At 43.5% G+C, this 25,047-nt stretch overlaps 1 protein-coding gene across 3 annotated transcripts in view; it reads right to left on the bottom strand.

Annotated features, from left to right (window-relative positions):
* LOC121281123 (probable E3 ubiquitin-protein ligase HERC3) overlaps positions 1-25,047 on the bottom strand; it is a 62,346-nt gene that overhangs the window by 14,899 nt on the left and 22,400 nt on the right. For all 3 annotated transcript variants that reach the window (XM_041193833.1, XM_041193841.1, XM_041193850.1), the window contains 8 exons: positions 22,012-22,117; positions 19,376-19,568; positions 18,717-18,874; positions 17,325-17,405; positions 14,990-15,052; positions 6,937-7,011; positions 5,955-6,044; positions 4,079-4,192 (listed from right to left, as the gene is read on the bottom strand). In XM_041193833.1, the coding sequence (XP_041049767.1) occupies positions 4,079-4,192; positions 5,955-6,044; positions 6,937-7,011; positions 14,990-15,052; positions 17,325-17,405; positions 18,717-18,874; positions 19,376-19,568; positions 22,012-22,117 (880 nt within the window). The remainder of the gene's footprint in view (positions 1-4,078; positions 4,193-5,954; positions 6,045-6,936; positions 7,012-14,989; positions 15,053-17,324; positions 17,406-18,716; positions 18,875-19,375; positions 19,569-22,011; positions 22,118-25,047) is intronic.

Raw genomic sequence — 25,047 nt, 5'->3', positions numbered from 1 at the left:
GGAGCCCTGAATCTACAACTTTTTGTTTTAAAAGCCAGGGAATCGTCAACATCAGGTTAAACTGAAGCTCACCCATCAAGAACTTAATGTCGAACGTGCTCTAGAACAGCAGGTTGTTACAGTGATAATTAAGTTGTAGGACACAGGCTAAAGCAACTGCACATGTGAGTGGTACCAAGTTTATTAGGAGAGTGGAACTATAGAGACTTTAACCTTTATCAGTATTGAGTGATCATCTCCAAAAAGGGCCAGATCCATGGGGGAAAAGGCTAAAAATAGCTATAATAAAACAGCTATAATAAAATGGGTAAGAATAATAACATGGCTAAAAATAATAAAGGGGCACCTTCATGGAATGTGTGGGCATAGAAGACTATATAGCAAAACATTGCAAAGATGGACCTTTCAAGGATGAAAAGACTGATGAACCAATTGGAATGAGATGACTGTAATGAGAATGAAAAGAGAGAGAGGTAAGAAAGGGTAAGTGTGTTTTTTTAGAACTTATTCTTTCATGGGATATAGGTGTCACCAGCAAGGCCTGCATTTTTGCCCATCCCATTTCCCTTGAGTGGCTCACTAGGCCATTTCAGAGGGCAGTTGAGAATCAACCATATTGCTGTGGATCTGAAGTCACATGTTGGCCAGACCAGGTAAGGATGGCAGATTTCCTTCACGAGAGGACATTAATGAACCAGATGGATTTTTTACGACAATTGATGATAGTTTCATGGTCACCATGACTAAGACAAGTTTTCAATTCCAGAAACTAGCTTCCTATTCCACTGTGCCCACCCCCAATACCCCGCTTAAGGCATGTTTGAATAATGAGTTTTTGTTTTAGCGTAGTTTGTAAATTAGGGAGCTTACCTGAATAGTGATGCCGGCCTTGACCTCTACTGTCATTTTAGCACAGTTAGTGTGCATGTGCCAAGAACTTTGTTGTAACTGCACATGCTCAGTCTGTTTTTTTAAACACATCGCCAACCCTATTTCAAACCCTTCGCTCCCTCCTGCTCGCCAATCCTATCTCAACGTCCTCACCAACCCTATCCCAACGTCCTTGCCAATCCTATCCCAGCCCCCTCGCTTCCTCCCACTCACCGAACCTATCCCAAAACCCCATGCTTCCTTCCGTTCACCAACCCTATCCCAAACCTCTCGCTCCCTCCACTCGCCAACCTTAACCTAACCCCTCCCGCTCACCAACTCTATTCCAAACCCACTTGCTCCCTCCCACTCACAAACCCTATCCCAACCCCATCACTTCCTCCCACTCGCCAACCCTATCCCAACGCCCTCACTTCCTCCCGCTTACCAACCCCATCCCAACCCCCTCGCTCCCTCCTGCTCGCCAATCCTATCCCAAACCCATTGATCCCTTCCACTTGCCAACCTTAACCCTAACTCCTTGCTCCCTCCCGCTCGCCAAGCCCATTCACTCTCTCTCACTCCCAAACCCTATCCCAACAACCTTGCCGACACCATCCCAACCCCATCGATCCCTCCCATTCACCAATCCTATCCCAGCAACCTTGCTGACTCCATTCCAACCCCATCGATCCATCCCACTCACCAACCCTATCACAAAACCCTCGATCCCTCCCACTCGCCCAACCCTATCCCAACACCCTCGCTTCCTCTTGCTTACCAACCCCATCCTAAACCCCTCGCTCCCTGCTGCTCGCCAACCCTATCCAACCCCCTCACTCCCTCTTACTCACCAACCCTATCCCAACCACATCACTCCCTCCCACTCACCAACCCCCTCACTCCCTCCCACTTGCCAACCCTACCCAACAACCTTGCCTACCTCATCCCAACCTCTTTGCTCCCTCCTGCTCACCAACTGTTTCCCAACCCCCTTGCCAACCTTAACCCACTCCCTCACTCCCTCCCACTCTCTCACTCTCCCTCACTCTCTACCACATGCCAACCCTATCCCAACCCCCTCACCAACCCTATCCCAACCCCCCCACTCCCTTCCACACGCCAACCCCATCCCAACCCCCTCGCCAATTCTATCCCAGTCCCCTTGCTCCTTCCCACTTGCCAATCCTATCCCAACCCAGTCGCCAACCCTATCCTAACCCCCTCGCCAACCCTATCCCAACCTCCTCACACCCTCGTGATCACCAACCCCTCGCTCCCTTCCCTTCCTCGCAGCAAGGGCTCTGGAGAGGGTGGGAGGCAGCAAGGGGGTCAGAGCAGGTGGCAAACCAGAGACAGCAAGGGGGTCTGGTAATGAAGCTAGTGGGAGGGAACGAGTGGTTGGGTTAGGGGTGGTAAGTTTTTGAGGAAGTAGCAAGGAGGATTGATGAGGGTAGTGCAGTTGATGTGGTCTATGTGGATTTTAGCAAGGCTTTTAACAAGGTCCCACATGGCACACTGGTTAAAAAATATAAAAGCCCATGGGATCTAGGGGAATGTAGAAGCTGGATACAAAATCGGCTCAGTGGCAGGAAAAAAAGGGTAATGGTTGAAGGGTGTTTTTGCAACTGGAAGGCTGTTTTCAATGAGGTTTCACAGGGCTCAGTACTAGGTCTCCTGCTTTTTATGGTATATATTAATGATTTGGATGTAAATGTAGGGGGAATGAGCAAGAAGTTTTGGCTGTGTGGTTGATAGTGAGGAGGATAGCTATAGACTGCAGGAAGATATCAATGGACTTGTCAGTTAGGCAGAAAAGTAGCAAACGGAATTCAACCCTGAAAAGTGTGAGGTGATGCACTTGGGGTGGTCAAACAAGGCAAGGGAATACACAATAAATGGGAGGGTACTGAAAGGTGTTGAGCAAGTGAGGGGCCTTAGAGTGTATGTCCACAGATCCCTGAGGGTAGCAGGACAGGTCAATAAGGTGGTTAAGAGGGCATATGGAATCTGTTCATTTATTAGCCGAAGCATAGAATATAAAAGTAGGGAGGTTATGCTGGAACTATATTAAACATTTGTTAGGCCACAACTTGAGTACTGCGTGCAGTTCTAGTCACATTACAGAAAGGATGAAATTGCACCAGAGAGCGTAAGACGAGATTTATGAGGATTTTGCCAAGACTGGAAAATAACAGCTATGAAGAAAGATTGGATAGGTTGGGGTTGTTCCCCTTGGAACAGAGAAGGCTAAGGGGAGATTTGATTGAGATGTACAAAATTTTAAGGGGCCTGGATAGAGTCTATTTACCCTAGCAGATAGGCCAGTGACCAGGAGACATAGGTTTAAAGTGACTTGTAAAGGATTAGAGGGGAAATGAGGAAAAGTTCTTTCACCCAGAGGGTTGTGGGGGTCTGGAATTCACTGACTGTAGGGTAGTAGAGGCAGAAGCCCTCAGCTCATTTAAAAGGTGTCCGGATATGCACCTGATGTGCTGTAGCCTGCAGGGCTATGGACCAAGTGCTGGAAAACGGGATTAGGGTGGTGGCGGGGGTGGGGGGGGGGGTTTAATTTTCTGGTTGGCGCAGACATGATGGGCAAGTGGCCTCTTTCTATGCTGTAAACGCTCTATGACTTCTATGAGTGGAAAGTGGCGAACGGGACCCAAGAAGCGGTTAATGGGCAGCAGGAAGTGACGAGCAGCAGATGAGTGGAAAGAGGATTTTTGTGCCACTTAGTCTCAAGGCAGCCAAAAATTTTAATGTAAAAATTACAGGTTAGGAATGTAACACATCCTGCCTTTCTTGTGGGCAAACGATTTTTGTTCAGCATGCCATTTTTCAGGAACACATTAGGAGTGTTAAACAAGGGAATTTTGTAAGTCTTGTCAAACTGCAATTATCTCCCAATGCCCCTGGTGGTTGCAATACCCTCTGGCTCCTTAGCATTGTCTACAGAAAATCATTGCAGCACAAAGATCTCAAATGCTGTGTCAGAAGTTTCATCAAAGCATTGACCAAAAAAAAATAAAGATTTTAAAATGGAGTCTGAATTACAGCTTTTGACTTTGTATGCAAAGCCAAGGGACATTGGCTAATATGTAAAAACTAGTTTTGTGTAGGCATGATTAGTTGATGGTCAGGTTCAAAAAAAATTCACAGTTAAAAAGAAATCCCCGCCATTCAATGAAAAGCAGCAGTTTTGTACCTGAAATGAATCATATACAGCATCTGATCTGTGGGATCTTAAATAGTCCAGTGCGTCTTGAAGAACTGATTCCCTCGAAACCTCCAGCTCTATTGGTTCAAGTATAGAAGCTTGCTGAAATAAATTATTTCACAAGTAAGAAGTCTGTTCTGGTTTGCAAATTTAAACAGAAAGAGAGTTATCAGCAAAATGAAGCTACAATAGATTCTAACTTAACATGTATCTGGGAAGTGAGAGGAAGATGATCAGCCATGAGGGTCCACCACAACATCCTAATCAACAAGTAAAATATCAGGGAGAAATGGGCTGAAGCTTCCCACTGCATGGAGGCTGTAAAATGGGCACTAGTGAATTAGCTGCCAGTTATACAGCCACACAGTTTCCTTTCCATTGGGTGCTTGAGGGGAGGCCGATCCACTCCTGCCTGTTTTGTGTCCTTGCCAGAACAGGAAGTATTGCCCATGTTAAGGAGTCACTTTCTACCCATGACTGATTCATCATTGTTTGATGGTGAGAAGCGACATTCACAGGTAAGGAAGAAATTGCATTTATATTGCCACTTTCACAACCTCAGGATGTCCCAAAGCACTTTACAGTCAATGACGTACTTATTGAACCTGCGAAGTTCAACAGTTATATTGTAAGAAATGCCGTTTCTCCCATAAATAATGATATAATGGGTGGAATTTTCCTGGCCTCATGATGGCAGCTTGGAAGTGAAGGGGCTGGAAAAGCAGGGGTAGCCACTTGGGGATAGCTAACAGATGTGTTTCCACTACCAGGGAACTTTCCCAGGATGAACTGCGACCAGGATCAATTACCTGTTCCACACAGATGTGCAGCCAAGTAATGTTGTTAAGATCCCAATCAGCGGCGATTTTGCAGCACCAAAAATTTTGTAGAAGTTCTTATGGCACGACTTGAAGGAGCGCGGAGTAGTTCTCCTGATGTCTTAGCCAAAATGTATCACTCAATATCACATTGGGCTGAACTTTCCCATGAGCTTCTGGGGACTGATGTCAGCACCGAATGTGTGTGTAGGGGGTCCCTCTTGCACTTGCTGGGACTGAAGACAGTGAGGCAGTCTCCTAATTGACCATCTCGTGCTCAATGCCCTATTAAGAGGCAATTTGCTCTCGAGGCTCAGAAGCCCCACAAGGAGAAGTGTCACTGCTGAGGCAGGTCGGGGACCGCGGACCCACCTCAACTTGGAGGCATAGGTCAGAGTTGAAAATTCTGAAGGCTAAAGCTGGTTAGCTCCTTGGAGTGAAGGGGAAACCTCTCCAAAGGAATCATTTCGGGCGTGTGCGTGGCCTTTCTGGCCCGCAGCCCATTTTGGAATACAGAGCCTCTGGCTCTGAAGACCCCCCTATGATGCAGAGTGGCAGCCTCCATTGAGGGCACCCGAGTACGTACACACTGGAATGGGTGACCCCCAGTGCCCTCCCCACTCACTCTAAATGCCCTGATAGAATCAGTGTTGGGGGGGGTACCAGCAGGATCAATTTAGATGCAACTGCCAGGTTCACTTTAGCAATGATCATTCGATTTGCAATGTAACCTAAAGCCCTTGAAATGCGACTGTGTTTCTGTACTCCTCAGTCTGCGTGTTGTATACAGGTAATTGAAACAAAAACAAAAAATGCTGGAAAAACTCAGCAAGTCTGACAGCATCTGTGGAGAGAAAGCCAGAGTTAAAACGTTTTGAGTGCATATGACTCTTCTTCAGAGCTAAAGGGAAGTAGAGATTTGGTGAAATATATACTGTTTAAGGGGGGTGGAATAGGGTGAAGCTGGATAGAAGGCCAGTGATAGGTGGAGGCAAAGGTTTTTGAATATTAGAATACATGTCTACAAAACAAAGTGTAAGACATACTTTGTGGAGCATCAAGGATTCCATCGTCCATAATTTAAGCTTTGTTTCCATATCAAAGATGCAACGATATGGAATTAATCCTTCTTGGATCTGTGCAATAAAGGAATCATTAATATAAATCTAGTCACTATATATTAATCAAAACCAGTTATGTGTGTTTTATATACATTGCTACAAAATAACAAATGATTTCCAATTGACATTATCCCACCAGCAAGACTTGCTATTGATGTCGTCTTCCTTCTCCAGTTCAGCACTTATCTACAAGTGCATGGTGTCTTAAACCTCCACAAAAGATAAATTTACGCTGCTTTCTGAAGAGCTGATAAATGGTCAACAATTTCTGCTCAGGAAATTTGCACAATTTACAACCAATTGAAGGGGTAAGGTGCAAAAACCTTCCACAATAGACGACATTTTGCCTAAACAGCTAAAATTACTCACTGACATGTGGAATTACATCCGAGATTCTGTTAGTGAGGAGAAGTAAGTTTGTTTAAAAGAATAAATATAGGCCTCACACTTCCCAAAAGAAATTTGGTAAATGGGGACTGCTGAGAGCTTAAATCAATGTTGTGGAAACCCTAAAATGAAGAAGATGTACGGAATCAACAGCACATGGAAGAAACCCAAGGACAAAAGAAATAGGAGCTGGAGGAGGTCATTTGGTCCTTGGAGCCAGCTGTTCCATTACCATTCCTAGCTGGGTCACTGCCAGAGAGCATAAGCAGGGGCCAAGCACATCCTCACATAGCAGGTCAGGGGAAGAGTCCTCCATCTTCTAATAACTAGTTTTAGAATGACCTGAGAGCAGGTCACCTGACTTCTCTTGCACCCCCCTTTCCCCAACCACCCCTCCCCCCCCCCCCCCCCCCCCCCCCCCCCCCCCCCCCCCCCCGGGGTGTTTCATAGAACAGGGAGAAAATGACAAAACAAAATGATCATTAGTCACAAAAACAAACATGCAACACAGAAAACCTGCCATGCGAAGTACTGAGAAATAGTTTTCAAACTGGTCACATTGTGGTCTACATGGCTCGAAACATCCATTCATTGCCTGTGAAGAAAGCAGAAATCAATACCAGAGATCTTATTGCCACACGACAATCAAGAAGTGGGTTTGTGTCTTTTTTTTTTACGTTCTTACAAACAAACCGATTCCGTTTCTTGAATGGCAAACATTGCCTCCGTGAAATTTTTCATCTTGGAATAACAACAAACGAGATTTATATCGTGGTTTTAATATTGTGAAATGTTCCAAGGGGCTTCACATGAGAAATTATTGAACAAAACTTGACACTGTGCCACATGTGGAATTATTAGGTAACTGAAAACTTGGTCAAAGAGGTAGATTTCATAAAGCATCTTAAGGAAGGAGAGATTTGGGGAAGAAGTTCCAGTGCCAAGTGTCATAATCCCAAGAGATACCATTAACTTTTAAAAAGAAATTCGCACGTCCAGTTAATAACTGAAAGAACAATGCCACAAAGTTTCATGTTTTAAACAAAAACTTCCACCGTACAAGAATTAAACAAAGCAAGTTTTACTAACTTAACACCATATTTTGTAAATCCTTATTATTTAAACCTGGTTATTAACAGACCACTTCCCCTTCTGTTTTTAATTCCACCCAAGCGTTCCCTTTTACTTTCCAGAACCTTGAAGATTACTTCACTTCTCCTGGGACCCAGGGTGTGCCACAGCTCAGGAATTCACCATGATTCAGTTTCTCAGTTAGACACTTGGTCTGAATCGTGCCAGAATTGCACTAAGTGCGGTAGCAAGCGTGAAAAACAATGTTTTCCTGCCAGCCGCAATGGTGGGTTATCACACCATATCGTCCGCTTCCCACCTCATTAACTATGCAGCCACAGGGAACACACCCTGGGATACCCTGCCTTCCCCAGTACAGCCCTTACCCTGCAACCTCTTCCCTTCCCTGGGGCCACTTCTCCCCATTCTCCAAGCAAGCACTAGCCCTGCAGCCGTTGAAAAGCCATCCCTGCCTTACAGCAGGTCTGGTAGGTAGAGACCTGCCCATAAGCTCCCCTGAAAGTGATGTGGTGCTGTCTGTGAAGCCTGGTGTGGATGACCATGAGTGGTGCCCGAAGCCAGGTAGGCAAACAAACCTCGAAGTCCCGAGCGAAGTACAGCTCACCAGGTCGTTTATATACAGTTGTGAAACACGTCGGTGTGATGTGCCCAGATGATTCAGCAGTGGGGCGGGGGGATGATTCCAGCAGGCAGGGGCAGGGCTTATAATGAGATGCTAAAGTATTGAAATTAGGTTCCCGAAGTGCGGCAGCAGGAAACACAGCCCCCCACTGACGGGTGGAGTGGATGATCGCAAACTGGTTTCACGACAGCATAAAACTGATTTTTGGCCCTCTTGCCATATTGTCCGCTCACACTGCCAAACACGCCCGCTACCAGCAGGAACAGAAAATTCCACCCGTAGACTTCTCTCTCTCCCAGGTTTCCACTGCTGATCTCTTCCACTAGCTCTACTAAGCAAATCTGACAATTTTAATTCCTCATGAATTTGGACTCCACTCCCAGTTTCTGCTTGGTGACTCCAACTCAGGAACATCTCTAGTTCCTAATGACCTCGATGCTCCTGGTTCTGGCTGCCGGCAGACACACAACTCACCTTCTCACAGCCTTCTAAGCTTACTGACTGTTTTTGTGTGTAACACACACAGATAAACCCAAAACAAAAGCCTACCTGCCTGTAATATATCCCCACGGCAACATGGCACTCCTGTGATGTCCCAGATAGAGACTTCAATGAATTGACTTCAATTTTCAATTGGTCCTTTGATCTGATATATGGATACTTTATATACTTTGTATACTTTGGATATTTTAAGATCTTCTCTTGTTTATCTGTTGCTTCCAAACCTTTCTTTGATCTAGGACCCACATGAATAGTTTAAACCCCTTATGAAGACAACTGTGGACATCTTGTCTCTACCAAGAAGCTCAGGAATGGTTTACCCATTGCTTACTGCTTTCACAGTTTTAATTCTAATCCCTTTAATGAAGCATGGGCCATCCTTTGAATTGCAATTACTCTAGGCTTTGTTTACCACTTCACCAGTTTCTCAAACCCAGATTTTTTCCACTTACGTTAAAAATCCAACTCCCAACATTAAAAGTTATATTCCTAAAACATTATGAGTCATGAAATTACACATTCTTAATATTAGGGCCCAGGTGAGTGAAGGCACGGTTGCCAATGAAGCTGAAAATAATTGGAGATGTGCAATTGCACAAAAGGCCAGAATTGGAGGGCTGCAGAGATCTCAGGGGGTTGTAGGGCTGGAAAAGATTACAGAGATAGGGAGACATGAGGAACCAAATAGAGGCAATTTGCATTACAGTAAGGGGGAGTCATGCTGTTAGTAGACAAGCAATCCAAAGGCCTGGGCTAATAATTCAGAGAATGTGAATTTAAATCCCATATTGGCCATTTGAGAACTTAATTACTTTTTATAGTAGCAGAAAATATAAAGCTGGAATGACTAAAGAGTGTTTTGGAAGCTGTCGGATTGACTTAAGATCCTAAATGATTCGCCAGAGCACTCCAGGGAAGGAATTCTGTTGTCTGTACCCAGCCTGGGCCAATATACAACTTCAGTACTACGGCCAATGTAACTGACTCTGAATGACCCTTTGAAGTTGCCTCACCAGTCACTTCAGTTGTCGTAGGGCAACTTGGGACAGATAAGAAATGTTGGCCTTGCCAGTGACACTTGCATCCCAAGAATGAATTAAAAAAAAACAGATCTGGAACAGAACACCCACCTCACTTGCTCACATCAGTAATGCAAATAGCTTATAGGATTATAGAGCGGTAACAGCACAGAAGGAAGCAATTTGACCGTGTCCGCGCAGCTCTCCGTAACAGCTATTCGGCTCGTCCCACTCCCTGCCATTTTCACGTTGGCCCTGCAATTTTTCTTTCTTCAGGTAATTATCCAATTCCCTTATTGGCCCCTCCTTTCTAATTTGCAGCAAAAATTTGAAAAAAATGCCAGGCATTCTTTTCATGAGGACCAGCCCTTGAAATAATATGCATCAAGCATCAAGGATGCAAGCCATGTGTGAGTTAGTAATGAATAATGGACAATGAACAAGATTTAGCTAACAGCCTAACAGTATGTGAACATTTATCTCACAGTGAATCATAGTATAATCAAGTTCTAAGTAGTGTTTAAAAGAGAGACGCATGAAATAACCGCTAGGATTTGGGTCAGGCCGACTTCAGTAGGATGATACAGTAAAATAAGTAAATCTGTTCGTGGATAAAACAATCAAAGTTCAGTGGCAGCTGTTCCGAAAATAAATTAACGTGATACAGAACCAGTCATATCCCAAAGTACATGAGCTCTACTTGTCAAAAAATACAGCCTTGGATAACTAAAGAGGTAACAGACAACATAAAACTACAAAAAAAAAACCAAATACAAACATGCAAAAAGTAGCACAGATCCTGGCGAATGAGAAAGATACAAAGAAAAGCAAATAGCAATCAACCAGGCAGTAAGAGCACAAAAAAAAGAGGCATGAAAAGAAAAAGTTGAGGGATATCAAAAAATCAACACAAAGGCTTCTACAATTACAGCAGGAAAATGAGGGTGGTCAGAAGCAATGGTAACTAACAATGGCATTGCTGCCAGTGGAAATATGGAAACGAGTGACATGCTGAATTGACTTTGCATCGGTATCTACAGTATGAGAAGAGGTCAGCATGTCAGACATCCCAAAGAAACTGTTATTGTATTAGGGATGGGGGCTCAACAAAATTAACAAAAGCAAGATAATAGTAATGGAGAAAATAATGGCACTAAAGAGCAACAATCTCCCAGGAACAGATGGTTTCTGTCTCAGAGTTTTAAAAGAGGTAAGTGAGAACATTGCGGATGCCCTCGTAAAGGAAGTTTCATTTTTTCCTCTAATATTACTGTGGGTTAGTGAATCAGGATTATGGGGACTGTGTGTGTGTGTGTATGTATGTATATGGGCAGAATTTTACAGCCCCGTTTTTGGCGGGGATGGGGCCATAAAATGCAGCGAGTCATTATAAACCCCATTGACTTCAGCGGGATCGTAAAATCTCACTGTCGTAAAATTCTGCCCTTTATGTGTGTGTGTGTGTGTGCGTGTCTAATTTAATTAAACTGCAGACAGTCAGTCTGCAAGGTTTCAATCATCAAAAGGGGTTAGGTGTAAAACAGGCATTTGAAATGGAGATGGGTAAGCTAGGATGAAGACTCAGCAGATACAGTGTGAATGGAATTTGCATTTTTTAGATAAGTTGAGAGGTTGTTTGATTTTCAAAGGGGCATGATAAGATGTTTACAACTTGCTAGATAAATAAGGCAAAGTTATTGGGTTTATTTTTTCCGGAAAGTGCTGGCCATAATGACAACATGAAAGATTCTTATATTCTGGGAAAAGTAACTCCCAAAGCAAGGTTGAAACAATGGGATTTACAGATCAAAATGGAGAAAATATATTTAAAGAAAGATGGAAAGCTATATGGGGGTGGCTGTGTGAGATCTTGAAAGGTGCACTATCTGAAACAGACCTGTGGGGAAAAAGCCTCTAGCCACCCTGGAGAAATTTGCTGTACCAGTAACCAAAGTTGTGTTAAAAGCCTTTGGAGTTCTATTTTCGAGTGAGACCAGGAAAGAAGCTGTGAAATACCTCCCTTACAGCAACAATGGGTATTTGTGGTAATGTTGCTGGATATTTTATAAATTAAGAATCTATTTGGGCTGTTGCCTGAAAGGGGTGTGTAGTTGAACGTTTAGTTAAGTAGAAATCTTGTGAGAACTGTTATAAAACTAAATGTAACTGTGTAACTGCAATCTTGTGTGTTTAAGTTTTATTTTCTTTAGTTAATAAATTTTAATTTAATCTTTAAAATCTCTAAAGGTGGTAGTGGATTCATTAATTCTCACTTCAGTGCACAAATCTTTTCGTAATAAATATAAATTGCAAAATCATGGTGATAGAGTGGCCAAGTTTCCCTTTGGGATTTGGTCAGCCTGGCAAATACTACCTGCCATATCATAACACCTTAATTATAATCTTCTAAATGTTCTCTCTTTTCTGAGAACTGTTCCCTTGGATTGGAAAACTCTCTATGCTACTCCAATTTTTAAAGAAAGGTAACAGAGGGAAATCAGGCAATTATAGACCAGTTAACCTAAAATCTGTTGTCAAGAAATTGCTAGAGTCTACAACTGAAAGTGACTGAAAGTTTTCAGCTGATCAGAGAGAGCCAGTATTGGTGTGCAAAGGGCAGGCAATGAATCTGATTGAATTTTTTGAAGAGGTGACTAAAGTAGTGGACAGGCGAATGTCCCTGGCTGTTATTTAATGGACTTTCAGAAGGCATTTGATAAAGTTCTTCATAAGAGATTGTTAGTTAAAGTTGAAGCTCATGAAGTTGAAGGCAAATTACTGACTTGGTTGAGAAATTGACATGTCAGAAGGTGACTCAGTAGTGATAAGGGGCAGGTACTCTAATTGGCAGGATGTGACTATTCCTATTTGGCAATAATCTGTATTGAGGTCTCAACTATTCACTGTACTCATTAATGACTCAGTTAGTGGGACAGAAAGCCACATATCTAAATTTGTCGATGATGATAGGTGACATTGTAAGCAGTGTAAATGGAAGTGTAAAGTTTCAAAGATATATTGATGGGTTAAGTGAATGGGCAAAACTGTTACAATTGAATTTCAATGCAGGCAAATGTGAAGTCTTCCACTTTGGAACTAAAAAAGGATAGAATGGAATACTTTCTAAATGGTGAAAAGCTGAAAACAGTGAAGGTCCAAAGAGACTTAGGACACAGGTACCTAAGTTGCTAAAATATCATGTACAAGTCCATAAGTCATCAAAAAGGCTAATGGAATGCAGACCTTTATATCTAGAGGAACAGAATTCCATGTGGTAAAATTCATGTTTCTCTATAGAAAGCTCTGGTTAGACCACACCTGGAATACTGTGAGAGATTCTGGGCACGCAGCTTAAGAAGGATATATTGAGCTTAGAGGGAGCTCAATGTAGATTTACCTGAATGATACCTGGATTCCCAGGGTTAAATTACAGGAAAAGATTACACAAACTAGGGTTGCATTTCCCAGAATTTAGAAGGTTAAGGGGTTGTTAGCTCAAAGTCTTCAAGATATTAGGTGTTATGATGATATAAAGGCACCAATCACTCCTAAGAGATTGTGCAGACACAATGTGGGTTCATTTGTTAATTCTAAGCACATGTGGACAGATATACATGGACAGGAAGCTTGAGGACATCAGAGCTGTGTACTGTGTTCTGCTCCAGGCCAAGGTGAAACTGAGACTGGATTACATGACACACTTCCCTTAAGGTGATGGCATGCTGCAATTCCTTAAAGGCATATTCAACATTAGGGAGAACAAGTAGGGTAAATAGAAACAAATTATTTCAGCTGTAATAGAAGTGGCAGTGAATTAAACACTAAGATAAAAGCAAAATACTGCAAATGCTGGAAATATGAAATGAAAACAGAAAATGCTGGGAAAACTCTGAAGAAGCTCTGAAGGAGAGTCACATGGACTCGAAACGTTAACTCTGTTTCTCTCTCCACAGGTGCTGCCAGACCTGCTGAGTTTTTCCAGCATTTTCTGTTTCTATTTTATATATATTAATTATTTCCACTGGTTGGAGAGTCTATGACTGGAGCATAGTCTAAAAGCTTGAGCCAAACCTTTCAGAAGTGAAATTAGGAAACATTTCTAATTGCAAAGGGTAGTAGTTTGGAACTCTCTTCTGCAGAGGGCAATTGATGGGAGATCATTGTTAATTTTAAAACTGATATTGATAGATTTTTTTTGTTAGCTAAAGATATTAAGGGATATGGGGAAAAGGCAGGTTGAGAGAGTTAAGGCACAAATCAGCCTTGACTCTAATTTAGGGTGTCAGCTGTGGCTTAGCAGGTAGTACCTTTGCCTCTGAGTTCAGGCCCCACAACAGGACTTGAGCACATATATCTAGGCTGACGCTCCAGTGCAGTACTAAGGGAGTGCTATACTGCCAGAGGTGCCTCTCTCTGGGGGGGTGAGACATTAAACTAAGGTCCTGTTTGCTCTCTCGGGTGGATATTAAAGATCCCATGACACTATTTTGAAGAGCAGGGAATAATGCCCAGTATTCTGGCCAATATTTATCCCTCAATCAACATCACAGAAAAACAGATTATCTGGTCATTATCGCATTGCTTTTTGTGGAAGTTTGCTGCGTGCAGATTGGCTGCTGCATTTCCTACATTATAACAGTAACTACATTTCAAAGACACTTCACTGGTGGAAATGCTCTTTGAGACACCTAGTGGTCGTGAAAAATACTATATAAAATGCAAATCTTTCTTTTATGATCTCATTGAATGGCAGAACAGTCTCGAGGGGCAAAATGGCCTATTCCTATTTCAATGTTCCTATGCATCATTTCTACGCCTGGTGCCTGCACGCAACATGAGATACAATCACAATAAAAATGTATATCAGGGAAGCATATTCATTCTTTTGATGATCTGCTTCTATCACTGCTTGTTTGTCCCTACAACCACACCCCCCCTCCACTTCTCGCTCTCTCTCTCTCTTTCCGCACCCCCACACACCTTAAACTAGCTTATATTTCAACTCTTTCTTGGACTCGAACTCAAGTTCTGTCGAAGGGTCATGAGGACTCGAAACGTCAACTCTTTTCTTCTCCGCCGATGCTGCCAGACCTGCTGAGTTTTTCCAGGTAATTCTGTTTTTGTTTTGGATTTCCAGCATCCGCAGTTTTTTTGTTTTTAAGCATATTCATTTATTCTTTCCTCAGTTACATGGCATGAATTAATGATGTTGCATAAACTGTTTATGAATTCCCATCTCTATTCTTTTTCTTGTAACTTTCACGTATTATTGCATAAAGAGAATTAATTGCCACTGGCTTTAAGCCTACTTAACTTCTGCTTCTCAAGAAAATACATACTTCACTTATGTATTGATCCCTCAAAGTTTGAGGAGCATCGGGAAAGCATTGCACAGCATACTCCTGAAAACAATAACATGAAAATAAGTAGAAGTGAGCATTATTTTATCAATACTGCTTTGTGCTTAATACCAACAAATATTATATCAAATCAAGGGTAGAAAAATGTGAGCATTTTAGATGTTGAGCCTTTTCACATTGTTCTTTGTCCGTGGAAATAAACTGCAATGTTCATCCTTCTCACGTAACCAAACCCCTTTCCAAAATGAAGATGCTCTTCACTGTACAGCAATTATATTTGAATGGCAGCCACTGGGAAACAGAAGTGTGTCTTATCATAATATAACATGGGTCTTTAATATTCTCGCCACAACATAAGATCACTTGAGGTGTTTCCACCAACATCTAATCAGTGTTGAAGCTTAGTGGTATAAATTTTTTTCTTTATTCTTTCAAGGGTGTCGCTGGCAAGGCCAACACTTGTTGCCCATCCCTAGTTGGCTTTGAACTGAGTGACTGGCTGGGCCATTTCAGAGGGCAGTTAAGAGTCTGGAGTCAATTGTAGACCAGATAAGGATGGCAGATTTCCTTCCCTAAAGGACATTAGTGAACCAGATGGGTTTTTATGACAATTGATGATAATTTCATGACACTATTACTGAGACTAGTGGAAAAATTTCCCCCCTGTTGGAGGGGGGGGTGTTGTGCGGGGGTGGGCATGAACCTGATCGGGGCTGCGCCACCATTTTACGTGGGCGGGCCAATTAAGGCCCAGCCAGTGTGACGCTCGCTTGGAAGCAATGAACACTCCCTGTGCGGGTGGGGGTGGGGGGGGGGGATTCTCGGATTCGGGGCCTGCGCTCTTTCTCGCATGTGCGCAAAAGGGCGCAGAAATCTCCCTGAGGCACAGAGGAGCCTCAGGGAGATCAGTTTAAGGTTTTAAAATTTAAACAGAGTAATTAAAAACTTTTAAAACATGACCCCTCATGTGACACTCTCACATGAGCTGGGACATGTCAAAGAATTATTTAAAAAATTTTTATTGAATTTTAAAACACTTGATGAAACTTCATCCCGCCCGTGGATGAGGTTTCATGATAAATGCGAAGGTTGCCTGGGCTCTTCACCTGCCCCCCCTCCAACGTTAAGGTCAGACGGGCAGCTCATTTAATTGCTTAAGTTAGTTTTTAAACGGGCCTTAATAGGCCTTTGACACTTAGGTGGGCGCGCAGCCGACTCGGCTGTGTGCCTGCCGAACTGAACACCTACCTGACGCACGGTGACATTGGAACGCCTGCCCGACGTCACCGCTTGTCATTTTACGCCTCGGGAGCGGGCCCTGCCCCCGGTCAGCGACTGGAGAATTCAGCCCTAGGTTTCAATTGCAGATTTCATTAATTGAGCTCAAATTCCAGCAGCTGACGTGATGGGATTTGAACCCACGTCCCCACAGCATTAGATTGGGTCTCTGGATTACTAGTCCAGTGACATTACCATTACATTGCCATTCCTACCCCCCCCTCCCCCCACTCCATTAATAGGCAAACTAATAGGCAAAAGGGATAGAAGAGAAAGGGCGGTGAAACAAATTCAAAGGGGAATTGGTTAAATCATTAAAAAGGAGAAATGTTCATGGCAATGGAAAAAGGACAGGGGAGTGGGAATAATGGAAAGGCTCTTCCAAAGAGCCAGCACAGGCACAATAGACTAAGTGTCCTGTTTCTGTGCTGTAAGATTCTATAATTCTATTTTTCTTTAATAAATATTGTTTCAAGCAATAATTTGCATGTTTTAGATAAAGTATGAAGCAGCAATCACACTTCCAAAGCAACTGTTAGAAAACATTTATGAATAGCTTATGCTAAAATATATTCCGAATCATCTACCTGCATGCACTCTGTCTCCAAAAATTCACGTCCTATTGTTATATTTTTACTACAACTTCGTGTTGAATTTTCTCATTATGAATTTGTACTTCCAATTTGCAATGGGCACTGCCTATGTAAACGTGTCACACTGTAAATATACCTTTCTGCCGGTGGTGGCACTGCAATTTTGCAACCTGTATTGCAGAGAAGCGAACTCTACTTCTTGAATTGCTGCAAATTTTGCTTACTCTACCTCCGTTAAAATACTTAATGCAAAATCCGAGATAGCAACAGAGAAACCCCAAGCCTATTTCCCGTCCATTATGGCACATTTCCACTGGGGTTGAAATGGGAGTGCACCAGAAGATACCATGGGATATTCGCTTCTTAACATGGGCACACAGGAAAACAGAAAGCCTTGGGATCAATTTCAGCTCAGCCTCTTATAGAAATATTTGTCCACTTACCGATAAAGAGTCTATTAAAATTTTCACTACAGGAATGCAGAAATTTCTCTCTAGAACCTTCTGATGTCTGCTCGAGTTTACCTGCCAGCATATATTAATATAAATTAACATGTTGGGATTTAGTACATAAGCAATTTGACACATAGGGCAGTATTTAATGGATGCAAGGCTTTGTTGGGGGGGAGGGGAGGCTGGTGTTCCACCTGCCGGCTGGAGAGCTGGCAAAACCCCCACGTTGCCTCTTTCCAGGAAGGCCCACTATATTAACTTGGAAGCAGCAGCCCTTTCCCAGGATCAAGGACCCCAGGGGCAGAAGTCCCACCTGCTAAGAGCTGCCAGGCTCTTCATTGCTCAGCAGTGCCACCAAGGAGATGGTGGCGGCTGCTGGTGCTACACCCACCTGAGGCCTAGGATCGCCACGGGCCCAGGTACAGGTGAGTGATGGCGGGAGAGGGTAGGCCTGGGGTGGGGGTTGTAGGGGAGGGGCTTTTGACAGCAAGGGCCAGTGGGGGGGGGGGAGGGGGGGGGGTGGGGTTTAGAGTTGGCTCTCAGCAGGCACTCCCTTCCCAACGTTGGGTCCCTCAATCAGGCAATGAGTTCCTTGGCAAAGAGGGACTCCCCACCACCCCCACCACCATTCCCCACAACCCCCCCCACCCAACCAAGAACCCACAAGCAAACAGCTTAGGCTGTGCTTTCCAAGTCCCTTGCCTGCTTGGGTGAAGCACCGGTGGTAACGTGGTGGGCCGCAGGACTGAAAGGCCGTCCATTGGCTTTCCTGGGCAGTGGTTGGAAAGTGGGAGGGTTCACCCTCCTACCTGATTAAATGTCCTCCTGCCACCAAACTCACAACGGGGAAGAATTTGAAATTTCACCCTGATATCCTGGTAAGTGTAGCAGGCTTGAGAGGAACAGATGACTTTGGACCTATAGTTCCAAAAGGACTCTAGGATAGGTTTTCCTCCTATCATGTCTGCAGATTAATAGATAGAGACTGATTGTCATAATTATCAAGTGTATTCTCATTGTATTGTGTGGCTAACAGGATGACGGAAGGCAAATTCATATGTTACTATAACATCAGGGCAATGTGGGGACTATCTAATGAAGCAATCCAAGTTACTCGGCCCTCACCATGGCATTCCACGTGTAACAACAATTCTGGATTTATAAATCCCCTTTTCATGCAGTAAAACATCCCAAGGGGTTTCAGAAATGTGAAAAACAAACTAAAGTAGTTGTACAAGAAAGCTTTCAGGATTCTGTTGAAGATTGGAGGGGAGATGGCAAGGTCATGAGTTCCAGAGTGGGGGAACAGGACAGCTAAAGGTGAAGTGGAGTGCGAGGAATTTCAAAATGGAGGTGAGAGCAAAAACTTAAACTCGCACCTACCTTGTAAAGTGCTTGTAAAATTTTTAATGAGTTGTGTAGTTGGGTGTGGCACATTGGCTTTTCCGCCATAGCGAGCTGAAGATGTCGATGTGATTCTTTTTGATACATCCTCACAAGGCGCAAGAAGAAGTAATAAGGCATCGTACTCAACCAGCATTCTAGTCGAGAAAGAACACAAGAAATGCTCACGCAAAATAAAACACAGCCGACCAATTGGCCACCGATCAAAAAAGTGAACAGAACGAAGAACTATAAAGATAGAACAGTGGTACCAAGCTTAAAATGATCATGTCACTCCTTTGCCAATAATTTCCTCGGGCATGCTCCCGATTGGTTGTCTTAACTTTGGCAGAGACAGTGTTTACATAGTGTTTCTGCTAAAGTTCTGATCCAGAGAAGTTTGAGTATCTTGTCCAATTATGATATCCCAAGATATTCATTCCCTGAAGGTGGTGTAGAACAGACAGCAAGTTGCATTGATATAGTGTCTTTCACTACTTCAGTATACATCTCATAGGGCTTTACAATGAATTAGGTATTTTTAGAAGCATTGTCACTTTAGTAATGGAGGAAATGCAGAAACCAATTTGATTTCTGAATTGTTTTCTTTTAATTGCGACCAGCAGTGCTTTCAACGACATTTAATTGTTAAAACTTACTGAGAATTTTAAAATAACTTCCTTCGAGTGAGAGAATGGCTTTGTTTAAAGAGTCTGTCAGCATTGCTGTGTCCCTTGGCTCTTTCAGCACAGCGATGAGTTCTGGTAGAATAATGTAAACTCGCATTGTTTCCACACAAGCCGGAGATCGAGGCAATGATGGGATCAGGTAATTCTGTACTGCATTCTTCACCTGTAAAATTCTGAATGTCAGCGGCAGGATTGTAACTCCTTTATAATACCTAATGTCCACTTTATACACTTAGTGCAAGAAATTAAGATGTATTTTTTAAATATTCCATATTGACACTGCAGTGTAGGATCATTAAATTTCACTGGTGAATTCCTGTAGCTGTATATATGTACTAGTTAATAGCTGATTGCAACGCAGATGTTCTCACGTTAATATGGGTAGTATTATAGCTGATACAAGGTGAAAGCAATGCTCCAGACCATTCTACGAAAAACATCTGCAGGTGTGAAAACTATTTAATTCAGGCTGTTTCCATGTAATGATTTGTAGAGCAATCCTTTGAGGATTTTTGGGATCATTTAGAGAAGACTGTAAATGAAGAATTCACATGTGATTTACTCTTTGTTTCATAATAGTACTTTCTTATTTGGGACAAGGGAAGAAAAAAGTGATGTCTCTCAAAATCCATGGGCTGAATTTTACAGTGGGGGTCGGCATACTGTGTTACTCACAATAAGTGCTTGTGGTGGAAGAATAAGTCAAAAGCTAGTCTTTTTCCCCAATTTGGTTTATTCTTAAGACAGCTCTTCAGTGTAACAGACTTTCTGGTACCTCCCAACCCAGCATGTTCTAGCTGTATCAATTGACTCTTTTTGTAATATGGCATTTTGATGGGAGAAGCAATGCCCAACACCGGATTTAACTAGCAATTGTCTTTAACAATGTAATTGCTATGCAATGTAATTACTGATACATTGACATACTGCTCACCCCCCCGGAGGAAAGTTGGTGCCACACCAGCTGATGTTCAACAGGGTCTGCCCTGCAGCCATAACAAGGAAGTGAGAGTCAGACTTCTACCCCATCAGTGGGGCAACCTGATTGGCCGGCAGCTTCAGCAATGCCAGAAGGGAGTAGCGGGTGCTATTGGGACTGCAGGTAGGCCCTGGGATGATCAGAGCCATGGTCTCTAGGCCCAGGTAAGTCTGGGGTTTTTGACAGGGAGGGATTGGGGAGACTAGGGAAAGGGCGAGAGGGGTGAAGAGATGGGTTTTGGAGGCCAAGTGGGGAGCAACAATGTGGAAAGGGGGGGTTCCCAATTTGCACAGGGCACCCCCTGAATGATGTGCCACCCCCCCCCTTCCCATCTGCCTTTTCAACATAGTTATTTAAGAAATGGCCTACCAGTTCCCACCTGCCTGCCCACACTATCTGTATTATTGCATGGGCAGCGTAATATTCAGGTCAATTGGCTTGTTAAAAAGCTCAATTGCCTGCTAATTATTTGTTTAAAAATGGTGGGTGGGCTGATGATTTTGGCACCCTCCCACCTATATTATGGGGAACTGGTCACAGGCGGGCAGGAAGCTGGGGGGGGAGCTAGCCACCCGTCTTATTTTACATATTTTACATGCCTACATGCCCCCAACACCATCCCCCCCTCTACTGAAAAGATGCCTAGGACATTCCAGCTCCATGGGAACAAAGCAATAGGAGCTCATTAGTTTGTGAAGAGATAAAATGAAAAAAAAAACAGCCACGGAAACATTTTGAATTCTTTCCCCCAGCGATGGAAACTCATGTTCTGAAATCCAGACCTAACCGTAAAACTTTGTCAGTTCCAACGAAGGGTCTCACAAACATGAAATTTTCTTTCTCTTTTGCTGACCTGCTGTGTGCTTCCTGAATCTCCTGTTGCTATTTCAGCTGATGGCTCTGTTATTTGGCCGTGAATGTGGTGATTGTAGGATTACAGTAAGGCAGCTGGCGGTGTCCAACTGCTCGTAATGAAAAACAGGCCCCTGGTGAATCAGTAGCTTGGTTTACATCATGTCATTGACTTGGATGGAAAAGGGAAGCAGGTGTGGAGTAAAACTGTCTGCCGATTCACCACGAGTCCACGCTGCTTGACTGCTGAAGACCAATTTCACCTCCAGTATGCTTTCAAGTATTTTAAATACAATTTTGCAAGTGTGAATGAACAAAATCAAAGATTTGTATTTATTGAATCCTGTGTGTATTCCGCAGCTTCTTTCATCATCACACCAGCTTGCCAGCAAGCAATGACAGCACTTTTTGGGAAAAACAACAGGGCGTCAATCCCTGGTGCAATTACATCAAGCAGATTTACACACAGCGGTCAAGGCATGAGCCTGTGTGCTTTGGTGTCTTGATCAATGACTGTGTGTAAATGTTTCACACCAAATGAGTGAATGTCAAAACACCACAAATAATTTCAAATGTATAAACCAGATAAAAGGTGGACAGACAGTCATGAAATATCAGATATCCATAATGAGCAGTGGATCGTGTAAACAGGTCAAAGTCATTTAATAGCCATGAATATGAAAGTAGAACTTAAATTATTGTCAGAATATGAAGTACATTCCAGTATTTTAAGGTGTGAGAAGCTATAGGTGCTCGGGAGCGTGTAGTCTGTTACCTGTTGCAACACTGAGGAGTTCTTAGCCAACTCCATGAAGCCCAAATAAACTGCAGACATATCTAGACCAGACACCTCTCCATTTGTTTTGAAATGGCCATCCTTGCTGTTTTGAAAAATATCAAGAATGATTATTGATGTATTGCAGAAACCATCTGATATCGTTCTTGCTTTTATAATGTGACTACAGATTGATTTGAGGTACTGGTTCTTTGTGCTGACCCAAATCTATACAGTGGCCTCAAACACAACGTGCTGGACCACAAACACTCAGTCTCACTGGGTGCGCCTTCACCTTCACTATCTGGTCTGGTAAAATGAATATGCAAAACTCATTTAGCCCTCCAACCCCCATCCTGCCACCACCCCCCCCCCCCCCCCCCCCCCCGAAGCCTGGTATTTATTCCACTGAAAATATACCCTGTAGTAAGATTTGGATCCATCCATCATCATTCAACTTCATTGCTCCTTGTGGAGTACAGGCCTTCTACCTATGAAATCTATCTTGGATAACCATTTCCAACTCAACAACAACAACTTGCATTTATATGCCACCTCCAATGTAATAAACATCTCAAAGGGCTTCACAGGAATGTCAGCAGACTGAAACCTGACACCAAGTCGAAAGAGAACAACATTAGGACAGCTGATCAAAAGCTGAGCCAAGGAGCTAGGTTTTGAGGAGGGCCTTAAAGGAGGGAAGGCAGAAAGGTTTAGGGAGGGAAATACAGAGCGTAGGGCCTGGACAGCTGAAAGCACAGCCACCAATGTTTGGGTGAAGAAAGTTAGGGATGTGCAAGAGACCAGTGTTGGAGAAACGCAAAGCTCCTGGGTGGGGGCCAGGGTGGGCTATGAGCCAATGTAAGCCAATAATAAGAATGTAGTCCCAGGTCTCAGCTATGCCACTACAGGAGGCTGTCAAGAAGAGGTACTTCCTCAGAAGATCTCTAAAAATTAGGGAATGATTTGCCACTTTCGTTCTTGGCTGGCTCTTAATAGAGAATTGAGGAAGAACAGGGAGAAGAGGTTAGCAACCTGTCCCCTTAGTCACAGTTGCTCTCTAAGCTGAAAAGACCTGAATATTGAAGGCACAAATCAACCAGCAAGAAAATAATAGAGCTTCATATCCTGACAAACTAAATGCACCTTCTCATCTAGTCCAGCTTTTGGAATTCCTCATATGGACCCTAAAGTTTCCTCATGGGTTTTCTTGTAAATTAAGTGGGATTTAATTAATCTGGGAAGGATGTTAAGGTGGACCCAGTCAATCTGACCTCTTTTTTTCTCTCAGTCCAAAGTTGCATTTGAGATAGGAACAGGTGCAAAATACACTCGCCTGCTACACGGGCAGACAAATTATGATACCATACATCGTGGCCAGGATTTTCAGCTCGGTGTGCGGGTGCGCGCCTGACACGCCCAAGCGTCAAATAGCGCGTGTCGACATCAGCTGAACATCCTGACGACAGAGCGCACTTGCGCGATATTTCAGTCGGCCGCCCGCAAGAGTCAGCAGCGCACCCGTCGACAATTAAGAGGCCTATTCCGGCCATTAATCAATTAATTAACCCGTATTTTTCCCGGCTTGTCCAACGTTACGGTTGGCGGGCAAGTGAATCGGCCAGGCAGCCTTGCGATTTTTTGAGGAAACCTCATCCACAGGTGGGAAGAGGTTTCTGTAATTAAATTTTTAAAAATAAAAATGCCTGTGCAGGATTTTTATAATCTCCGTGTAAAGTTGGGTGAGGCCGCTGTGCAGACGTTTTTTTTTACTGGAATTTTAAAATCTTTAATTGTGTTTTTAAAATTCTTCAGCTCCCTGAGGCAGCTCTGTGCCCTCAGGGAGCTTTTGATATGTGCTCCCCCGCGCATGCACAGGCTTTGGCGCTCACCCTCTTCCCTTCCCCACCCCGGCAGCGCTGAGGTTCTCAGCGTGCGTTTCACACTGTCTGGCTGTTAATTGGCCAGCCAGCGCAAAATCGTGGTTGGGGCCCGATCACGGGTGACGGACTGTTTCGTGGCCGCTCCTGGACCATCCTGCTGCGCCTGCCCAACGAAGGGAAAATTGTGCCTCGTGACTTGCTTCCTGTCATTTGCGTGTTAGTGGTGCTGCGAATCACAGGCATCCAGCACTGCTATGGGTTCTAGAAAGATATTAACTGACTGCTTGCCAAACAGCAACTGATCACAGAACAACCAATGACAGTGGGTCCAAATCCCATTCCAAGGACTTGAGTACATACTCTAGGCTGACACTTCCAATGTGGTACTAAGGGAGTGCTGCACTGTCAGAGGCGCTTTCTTTCAGATGAAGTATTAAAACCAAGGCCCCATTTGCCCTTTCAGGTGTGTGTAAAATGGTTTCTTTTGGAGAAGAGCAGGCTAGGTCTCCCTTGCGTCTTGGCCAATATTTATCTGACACCTAAAATATCAGATGAAGTGGATACTACCTCAATGTTCTTGGGACCCTGCTGTGTGCAAATTGGCTGCTGCATGTCCCACATTAAAACTGTAAAAGTATTTCATAGAATGCAAAGCCTCTCAGGATGTTCTCAGGTGAAACGTGCTAAATAAGTACAAGCCTTTTCCTTTAATTCAAAATATGGTAGAGATTTTAATTTCAAAATGTTGAAGTCACACAGCTGGTTAAACCACATTGTGGCAAACAGAACAGCAAGGATCCCTACTGAGCTGAGGCAGGTGCCCAGTTGCACTGCCGATAGCATTGGTGCTTGCCTGAAATATTTAAATGACCTGTACCCAGATTCCAGGAACAGGGATGGAGCTAAGGCCAGAGGAAATTCTTGGCCATGAATTCGCAAACCTAACTTGAATGTGGGGTGGAAACCCATCACTTAACAAAGCTTGATAGTTCAACATATTATAGAAAGGATGGGCATAATAAGACACCTTAGTCGTCAAGTGGCTCCTGCAAAACCCTTCCCCTAACCCAACATTCAGCTCATTTAGTTGTATGAATTTGCTCAAGTAAATTGGATAAAATAAAAAAATGAATGTCTGCATTGAATACGAATT

The sequence above is a fragment of the Carcharodon carcharias genome, chromosome 1, assembly GCF_017639515.1.
Source record: "Carcharodon carcharias isolate sCarCar2 chromosome 1, sCarCar2.pri, whole genome shotgun sequence".
Taxonomy (NCBI): domain Eukaryota; kingdom Metazoa; phylum Chordata; class Chondrichthyes; order Lamniformes; family Lamnidae; genus Carcharodon; species Carcharodon carcharias.
The sequence above is the reverse complement of the archived record's forward strand: the minus strand, read 5'-3'. Positions and strand labels throughout refer to the sequence as shown.